General features: G+C 44.5%; 1 protein-coding gene across 1 annotated transcript in view; it reads left to right on the top strand.

Moving 5' to 3' along the window:
* The first annotated feature begins 4,829 nt into the window (after positions 1 to 4,829).
* The window catches only part of PANK3 (pantothenate kinase 3), a 28,669-nt gene continuing 23,467 nt past the window's right edge, over positions 4,830 to 10,031 (top strand). The window contains exon 1 of the mRNA XM_011947749.1: positions 4,830 to 5,205. Within this exon, the coding sequence (XP_011803139.1) occupies positions 5,178 to 5,205 (28 nt within the window). The 5' untranslated portion in view covers positions 4,830 to 5,177. The remainder of the gene's footprint in view (positions 5,206 to 10,031) is intronic.

Below are 10,031 nucleotides of genomic sequence, written 5' to 3'. Positions count from 1 at the left end.
TACCATCAAAGAGAAGCCAGAAACAACCAAAAGATATATGTTGTCAGAGAACTTGGTGTGCCCATAAGATTTATAGAAGCAGCAGGCAAATCATATTAAATAGTGAGTATTCTTTGAAGCCATGTCAGATCAGAAATCATGACTCTCATCCAGTAAAATTGTGGAAAACAGGACCATTTTAGAATATCTAGGGTTCTGTGTGGGACAGAGTAATAACGGGAAATAAAAGAAGAGCAGGTTAAATATGTCATTCAGGATTCTGACTTGCCATGTCATATTCTTAGTAGCTCAGAAAGATGTTTCTATAAAAATAAATAAATAAAGGCCAGGCAAAGTGGCTCATGCCTGTAACCCCAACACTTTGGGAGGTCAAGGTGGGAGGATGGCTTGAAGCCAAGAGTTTGAGAGCAGCCTGGGCAACAAAGTGAGAACCCATCTCTACAAAAAATTTAAAAATAAAAAAATTAGCTGGGTGTTTTGGTGCCTGCCTATGGTCCCAGCTACTCAGGAGGCTGAGGCAGGAGGGTCCCTTGAGCCCAGGAGTTGGAGACTGCAGTGAGCTATGATCATGCCACTACACTTCAGTTTGGGTGACAGAGTGAGATCTCGCCACTACACTTCAGCTCAGGCGACAGAGTGGGACCTTGTCTCTAAAAAAAAAAAATTTCTGAACAACAAACATAAAATCTGGAATCAAAATAGTAAATCAAACATAAAATCTAGAACCAAAATCTGGTCTGATCGGTGCCATGTGGTTCCTTATCTTTTACTTAATTAGACCTATGGTCTGATCCCAAATAATTACCTTAGGCAAAATGTCTAAATACATAAGCTTTCTTCCTTTACTTTACAATAAGAATAACAATAACAATCCAAGGTCAAGGCAGGCTGATCACCTGAGATCAGGAGTTCGAGACCAGCCTGGCCAACATGGCAAAACCACATCTCTGCTAAAAGTACAAAAATTAGCCAGGCATGGTGGCATGCACTGGTAATCCCAGCTACTCAGGAGGCTGAGGTATGAGAATCACTTGAACCCAGTGTTTCACGCGTCCATGTGAAGAGACCATCAAATAGGCTTTGTGTGAGCAACATGGCTGTTTATTTCACGTGGGTGCAGGCGGGCTGAGTCTGAAAAGAGAGTCAGCAAAGGGTGGTGGATTATCATTAGTCCTTATAGCTTTTGGGATAGGCGGTGGAGTTAAGAGCAATGTTTTGAGGCAGGGGGTGGATCTCACAAAGTACATTCTCAAGGGTGGTGAGAATTATAAAGAACCTTCTTAAGGGTGGGGGAGATTACAAAGTACTTTGGTCAGTTAGCGTGGGGCAGAAACAAATCACAATGGTGGAGTGTCAGTTAAGGCTATTTTCACTTCTGTGGATCTTCAGTTGCTTCAGGCCATCTGGATGTATACTTGCAGGTCACTGGGAATATGATGGCTTAGCTTGAGCTCAGAGGCCTGACACCCAGGAGGCAGAGGTTGCAGTGAGCCAGGATGACGCCACTGCACTCCAGCCTGGGGTACAGAGTGAGACTCCATTTCAAAAAAAAAAAAAGAATAACAATCCAAATAATAAACATAATCATCACTTACTGATCACTACATATATGCCAGACAATATGTTACATATGTCATAGTCCATTTTCTGTTGCTTTTAACAGAACACTTGAAACTGGGTACGCTATGTTGCTGGGGCTGGTCTGAAACTTCTGGGCTCCCAAAATGATGGGATTACAGGCATGAGCCATCATGTCTGGTCTCACCACGTTACCTAGGCTGGCCTCAAACCCCTGGGCTCAAGCGATCCGCCTGTCTTTGACTCTCATAGTGCTAGAATTACAGGTGTGAGCCACTGCACCTGGCCTGAGCCTCTTTTAATAAAGTCACTAGTCCAGTGATAATCCATTAATCCGTTAACCCCTTAAACCATCAATCCATGAATAATTAATGCATTCATGAGGGGAGGGTCCTCACGATCCAATCATCTCTTAAAAGCCCCATTTCTCAATACTGAATTCAGACCACGTAAGAATACAAACATTAAGACCGCGATGTTACCTTATTTGCATTTTTCACTTAATCCCCATCTCAAACCTGTGAAATGTAGGCATTATTATTTTCTTTCTTTCTTTTTTTTTTTGAGACGGAGTCTCGCTCTGTCGCCCAGGCTGGAGTGCAGTGGCCGGATCTCAGCTCACTGCAAACTCTGCCTCCCAGGTTTATGCCATTCTCCTGCCTCAGCCTCCTGAGTAGCTGGGACTACAGGCGCCACCTCGCCTGGCTAGTTTTTTGTATTTTTTAGTAGAGACGGGGTTTCTCACCGTGTTAACCAGGATGGTCTCGATCTCCTGACCTCGTGATCCGCCCGTCTCGGCTTCCCAAAGTGCTGGGATTACAGGCTTGAGCCACCGCGCCCGGCCGGCATTATTATTTTCAACGAGAATCAGAGAGAGGGCCAGGTACAGTGCAAAACCTTGGGAGGCTGAGGCAGAGGATTGCTTGAAGCCAGACAGCAGGTCAGGACCAACCTGGGCAGCAAAGTGAAACCCCATACGGAAAATAAAAAACTTAGTTGGACATGGTAACACATGCCTACAGTCCCAGCTACTCAGCAGGCTGAGACTACAGTGTAGCCACTGCCCTACCCACAGAGTGCTGTTTGAGGTTACAGTGAGCTTTGTTCATGCCACTGCACTCCAACCTGGGAAGCAGAGTGAGATGGCCTCTTAAAAAAATAAATAAAAAGAAATTTTTTAAGTAATTAGAGAGATGAAGTAATTTGCCCAATTTGTTAACAAGTAATAGAACCAATATTTGAATTTGTGTGAATTCTTCTTCACCTTTTAAATTTTTTATTTTATTTTGGAGATGGGTCTTACTATGTCACCCAGCCTGGAGTACAGTTGTTACCAGAAAGGGATCCCGATCCAGATTCCAAGAGAAGGGTCTTCGATCTCGTGCAAGAAAGAATTTGGGGAGAGTCCAGAAAGTAAAATGAAAGCAAGTTTAAGAAGGTAAAGGAATAAAAAAAATGGCTGCTCCATAGGCAGAGCAGCAGCATGGCTGCTCAGCTGCTTATACTTACTGTTACTTCTTGATTATATGCTAAACAAGGGGTGGGTTATTCATCAGTTTTCCAGGAAAGGGGTGAACAATTCCCGGAACTGAGGGTTCCTCCCCTTTTTAGACATATAGGGTAACTTCCATGTTGCCATGGCATTTGTAAACTGTCATGGCGCTGGCAGGAGTGTCTTTTAGCATGCTAACGCATTATAATTAGCATATAACCAGCAGTGAAGACGACCAGAGGTCCCTTTCATTGCTATCTTGATTTTGGTGGGATTTGGCCAGGTTCTTTACTGCCTGCTGTTTTATCAGCAAGGTCTTTGTGACCTATATCTTGTGCCAACCTCCTGTCTCATCCTGCAACTAAGAATGCCTTAACCTCCTGGGAATGCAGCCCAGTAGATCTCCGCCTTATTTTATTCAGTCCCTGTTCAAGTTGGAGTCGCGCTCTGATAAATGTCTCTGACACAGTTGATATTCACAAACTCTATCACATACAGCCTCGAATTCCTGGGCTTCCCACCTTAGTCTCCCAAGTAGCTGGGACTGCAGACACACACCACTGTGCCCAGCAAGTTTCTTTTAGTTTTTAATCATTGTATTTCAAAAAGTAGTTGGGAGGATTAAATTTTAATTTTACTTGTAAAAGTAAGGCACTTTGCAAAGTGTCAGCTCTCAGTATGTACTCAATAAATGGTAGTTTGTGTCCTCTCCTGTCCTCCTTCACATCCTTTGGCTTATCTGCAAGGAAGAGTAAAGCTCTTTGGCAAGCGGGCTTCTTTGACTGGAATGCCCAATCCTCTATTGCCAACCCTCTATCCATCTATTGTAAAAACCACAGAATTCCTGGCCATCTAACTGGGCAACAAAAGTGAAGGCCAAGAGAAGATACCCAATGCCATCTTCTCCCATTCCAGCTGGAGGACTAAGGCTCTAGGAGGCAGGAAAGGGTGTCCTGGCTTTACTGTGAGAACTGGAGCATCTAAATTTTCTTCTCTGGGAGTCGGTTTTCCCTTTAGAAAGAGGGAGCTGGGCAGGAGGGCCCCAGAGGAATATGGATCGGTGGCAAAAAGAATGCTCAGCAAGTAATTGAACTTCTCAGATCGTGCCCCATCTTCAATATGAGTGACAATAAAATGAATAATTGCACGTGGTTCACAAGGACCCTGAATTGAAGTAAATCACAAAAAGTGCTTAGCAGAGTCCCATGGACATAAAGCGTTCAATAGATGTTACCTCTATGCCTGCTATTGTCATCATTCCGACCCTAACATTCAAGGAGTCTCTATTAAGCAAGAGGATTCCTTTGTGAATGACTTTAATTCGCCAATGTACTCAAGGGTCTATCTAAAGCACGGCTCTACAGCCCTGATTCTAGCGCTTTCCATGGCCAGACGACCAGCTTTCCTGCCTCAAAGGGAAGTCTGAGAATGGTCAAACAGCCATGACAATCCCCGCGAACAGTTCATTCCCTCTTCTCTTTCCACGACCTGCTGATGTCTGAACCCGATTTCCCCAGCCCGCCCATCTCAGTCACCATTGGTCGCCTCCTCGCTGGCGTGACTAAGACCCGGCCCTCTTCTCGCTGGGACCACTCTGAGGCGATCTGCGGAAGCTGAGGGGCCTCGGAGGAGGGGCCGGGATGCATCCTGGGCTTTGTAGTCCACCTGCACAACTACAGTTAGAGAGCGGGGCCTCACGACCTGGAGAACTACAATCCCCAGCAGCCAGGCGGAAGTGGAGCGAGGGGGGCTCGCATCACGTGGGCGTTCGGCCTGGGCGGGCTATTTCTCAGTGCGGCGGCGGCTGCGGCGGCGGCTCCCGGGACCGGGGCCTTTTGTTTGGAGCGGCTGCGGGGAGGCCCCGGAGCGGCGAGGCCGGCGGCCTTCCCCAGCTTGCTCGGTCCCGGTCGCCCCTCGCGGGGGTGGGGGCCGCCCCCTGGGCCAGGCATCTGCTCAGGCGCCGCCGCCCCGCCCTAGGCCGGCCCCGCCCGGCCTGAGGGGAGGAACCGGCCGGGCCTCGCCGCGAGGCCCAGCCACCTCCGGAGTCGCAGTCTCTGCTCTCAGTGCTCCGGGTCGGAGGCCGTCCCTCGCCCCTCGGGCCGACGCCATGAAGATCAAAGATGCCAAGAAACCCTGTAAGATAGGGGCTGGGGTCTGCCGGGTTGGGAGGGCATCCTTGGGCCCCGTCTGAGAGCCCCTTGGCTGGGCGGCCTGCTTCCAACCGGTTGCTCCTCGCCGGCGCCTAGTCCGAGATGGGGGCGGAGGGACCATTTCAGCCACGAGTTCGAGGCTTCCGTCCTCCCCATCCCCCCCCATTCATGCATGGTGAATGCCTGCCGCCCCCTAGCCTTTCCTCCCACTTTCTCTTCGAGATCTGGGAGGTGCTAGAGGGAATTTCTGATTCGGATTTTGTCAAACTAGACTAATCTCCTCTCCCAGCTCCCCCTGAATTCAGGTTGAAAAGAGGCGGTCGCGGCTGTCAGGTTGCGGTCGCGACTGTCAGGTTGCGCTGGCGGCTTTTAGCACCTGTTTTTACGGATTTCCGGGCTTCCTGCTGGTGTCCTTGAAATGCCGGTGGTTTCCTGGGAGTTGTCACTGTTGTTACAGTTGGAGCTTTCTAACGTACGTGCATGCAGTCTGCCAGCGTGTAATTGCTTTGGCTTGTTTTTGTTTGGAATATCGACTAGTTCATGTTTGTTTTAGAAAACGCAGATAAACAAAAAGGATAAAGTCACCCGTATTCCCGGCACCCGGAGCGAACCACTGTTAATATTATGGTGAATACCCGTAGAGACCTTTCTATGTATGTACTTAAAAAAAAATTCTTACTATGCTTTTAGAAAGGTCGACTTTCATTTGCTTCCTTTTATGTTTAGTCTTTTAAAACCCTTTTGTTCCAGTAATTGACTTATTTAATCACTCAGCCATTGTGATTGTCATTCCAAGTATTGCCTCCCAGAAGGACTAGGAATGTGGGGATTCATGCTCATCGTCTTGATGCTTTTGCTGTTTTTACAGTGTTTCATGTGATCTCTTAACTGTTAAGAAATCCTCAACTATAAAACAGGGCGCTGACACCTTCCCTGCCCATCCGTCAGGGTTCCTGTAAAACTCACCTGAGAGGCAACAAGCCAAAACACTGTGAAAACTTACAAATTCCTATTTAACTGTAAGGTAATTTGGTCTTAACTTTACAGGTGAGGAAATTGAACTTAGCCCCAGAGTAACTTTTCCCAGGATATACCCAGCCATGTGCTATGAGGTTCATAACTCTAAATGGACTGACTTACAATACAGCGTTCTTTGTCCTGCACCCATAGGGCATTGTCTAAGTACTTTATCTGGTAGTTTCATCTGTTAATTAAAATTTTTAAAAAATTATTTATGATAACAATAGATCTTGTCATAGTTGTTCAAAAAGTCTATAAAATAGTGGTAATATAGAGAGACTTCGAATTTACATTTGCTGAGTTAAACCAATGCATCTTGAACAGGTGCAGTAATTAGAACACTTGGACATTTTCCCTTATGCATACGTTTTCTCTGCTTCTCTTAGAATTTCCATTTGATGAACAGTGTATGACCAACTCAAATTCTGACTCTTCTGGTGGTGATTATTTTCTTTTGTCATGATAGTGATTTGATTGCTTAGATTTGAACAAACTAATAATCAGGTATAAGTACCACCCCCTTCAAAGGTGTTTTAGAAAAGATTATAAAGATTATTATGAGAAGTTCATAAAATAGGGCCAGGCATGGTGACTGACACCTGAAATCCCAGCACTTTGGGAGGCCGAGGCAGAGGAATCGCTGGGGGCTAGAAGTTCGAGACCAACCTGGGCACTTAGCGAGACTTTGTCTCTACAAAAAATGTATATGTATAAAAGATTAGCTGGGCATGGTGGCACATGCCTGTAGTCCCAGCTAAAGTCTTAAAAATACATATTAGCTTTGAGAAATAAGAGAATACCCCCTTTTTTTCCCCAAATAAGTTGATTACTACAACATTGTGTTACGTTGTGAGACCACTAATCTTAAAATTTAATCATGCTGAAAATCTGGCCACTTACTATGATGTAGAAGCCTAACATTTTTATATGCAAAAGGTGACTTTCCTGTCTATTGTTTGTAGTAAAAGTAAGGAACATCACGTTTTGTGTGTGGGAAAGGTGTTTCAACCATGAACTGTCCCGGATAATAAAAAATAAGGCCGGGCACGGTGACTTAGGCCTGTAATCCCAGCACTTTGGGAGGCCGAAGTGGGTGCATCACGAGGTCAGGAGTTCGAGACCAGCCTGACCAACATGGTGAAACCCCATCTCTACTGAAAATAGAAACATTAGCCGGGCCTGGTGGCATGCGCCTGTAGTCCCAGCTGTTTGGGAGGCTGAGGCAGGAGAATTGCTGGAACCCAGGAGGCAGAGATTACAGAGAGCCGAGATCACGCCATTGCACTCCAGCCTGGGCGACAGAGTGAGGCTCCATCTCAAAAAATAATAATAATATTATTATTTTAACTTTAAATCACTCAGGTTAACAAAAGATATATTTGTTTTGTTTTTGAATACCTGTATGGGTTTTTTGGGCATAATTACAACATTTATTGATCACATAGTATTTGTATGGCATTTTCTTTATATGCATTGCATCATTTAACTGCATACTAGAAGAAGCTGTATATTGTATTGGCTAAACAAGTGACCTTGGCTTCACATGTGTTCTTATATTATTCACCTAAGTGTTAGAAAATATTGCTTCTAAATACATTATCAGTATCTTAACAGGTTATATACCGAATGCATATATTAACCAGAAAAATTTAAGTTTTTATTATTTAAAAAAAATAAAAACCAGAAAAAAAAATTTAATCATCCTCTAAATTGTGTAACTGGAAGATTAGCATTTGAAATTATGTGTTAATTCAACCCCAGGCGAAGGAAGGGGAAAGTCAATCCTGTGTTACTCTCTTCCCTGCCTGACATGATTTCTTAGGGTACAGGTTTTTAAGATTGTGTTTGGGTTACCTGTATAGCATGTAGCTGGATTAACAAAGTGATAGTAAAAGGTGATACATATGTTTAAGTGTGATGTGATGTAGGTTTTGAGTTTGTTCTTTGTTACCCCAAGTGGTAAGGTACTTGAAGTTTTTGTTAAGACCAGAGAAAATGGTATAGCATATATTTGTAGTTTGTGTCTGTGTCATTTGATTGGTCCGTTTGTAAACTCAGTTGTAATATAAGAGTCATCACTCTCAGTAGATAGTTGGGGTAGTAGTTTCTAATATAGCTCCCTTTAGAAATAACTAATTTACTAAAGAAAAAAACACCTGAAGCTGTCCTAAGGAATCATAATCCTGAAGGTGTGAAGATGATTATTTTCTTAGTCTATTTCATAACAAAAACCATTTTTTTGGAATGATTATTGAGAATAGTGAAATGTCTTATTCAGGAAGTTGAAGCGTTATCTAGAATATACCAGTGTACATGCTCACTTTAGAATTTTGTTCTTTAAAATACCCTATGTTTCGAGCATTCTTCACGTTGGTTTCCCTTTATGCCTAAAGAACAATTAAGTCCTGATTTAGTTTAGTGTCTCTCCACACCCCCATTTTTATTTTTTTTTTTCTTTTGAGATGAGGTCTCACTCTGTCACCCAGGCTGGTGTGCAGTGAGTGCAGTGGCGCGATCTCAGCTCACTGCAACTTTGGCATCCCAGGCTCAAGCAATCCTCCCCCCTCAGCCTCCCCAGTAGCTAGAACTACAGGTACTCGCCACCATGCCCAGCTAATTTTTTTGTGTTTTTGGCAGAGATGGGGTTTTGCCATGTTGCCCTTGCCAGGCTGATCTTGAACTCCTGAGCTCAAGCGACCCTCTTGCTGGGATTGCAGGCATGAGCCACATTCCTGGCCAGGATCCCTTTAGTCTGAAATCTGCATGGTACCGGTAGCAATTAAATAGTTCTTTTAGTGATTGTTCCCTGTTTCCTTAGCAAACACTTAGTAGGATACCAAGTTTATCACACCTTGTTAGAAATTAACAGTCTGCTCTTGTGGCTAGATAGCTTCTGCTGTTTAGTATTTTAAAAGGTGATTGGACAAGATTTCTCCTTTTGTACATATAATGCGTCTAGCAAGAAATAGCACTTCAGGCCGGGCGAAGTGGCTCAAGCCTGTAATCCCAGCACTTTGGGAGGCCGAGACGGGTGGATCACGAGGTCAGGAGATCGAGACCATCCTGGCTAACACGGTGAAACCCCGTCTCTACTACAAAATACAAAAAACTAGCCGGGCAACGTGGCGGGCGCCTGTAGTCCCAGCTACTCCGGAGGCTGAGGCAGGAGAATGGCGTGAACCTGGGAGGCGGAGCTTGCGGTGAGCTGAGATCCGGCCACTGCACTCCAGCCTGGGTGATAGCGAGACTCCGTCTCAAAAAAAAAAGAAATAGCACTTCATCCTTGTAGTTTGAGATATTTTTGCTACATATGGGGAACTAATGTCAACTCTCATGAGACCACTTGAGACATAGAATAAGAGCTATTATTTTGTTAAAGGCAGAATGAACAGATCATGAGAGATTCTAATAATTCTCACTATCTGGGACTGTATATTGGCCACCATCAAAGTGCTTACATTTGTGTAATGTGTGCTTTGTTTTGCTTTTTAAATGTGTATTTTGATTCTTTTTTTTTTTTCCACCTTAGCAAGGAATGTTTTAGTCTGAAAAAAATATATATCTATATGTTTAGGTTATATGCTGTAAGTAGGCTGCTTATGCACTGGTGACCTACTTTTCAAGGGTCTCTTGGCCAGAAGCAACAAAGCTATAAATATGTAGATACTTGCTTGATTTCTTAGAAAACTGATGTTTTTCTCCTTTTTGTGAGATGGAGTCTCGCTTTTGTTGCCCAGGCTGGTCTCGAACTCCCGACCTCAGGTGATCCGCCCACCTCGGCCTCCCATAGT

This window comes from Colobus angolensis, unplaced genomic scaffold (genome assembly GCF_000951035.1).
Source record: "Colobus angolensis palliatus isolate OR3802 unplaced genomic scaffold, Cang.pa_1.0 Scaffold27, whole genome shotgun sequence".
In the NCBI taxonomy this organism is placed as follows: Eukaryota; Metazoa; Chordata; class Mammalia; order Primates; family Cercopithecidae; genus Colobus; species Colobus angolensis.
Note: the sequence above shows the minus strand (reverse complement) of the source record. Positions and strands in the feature narration are given on the sequence as shown.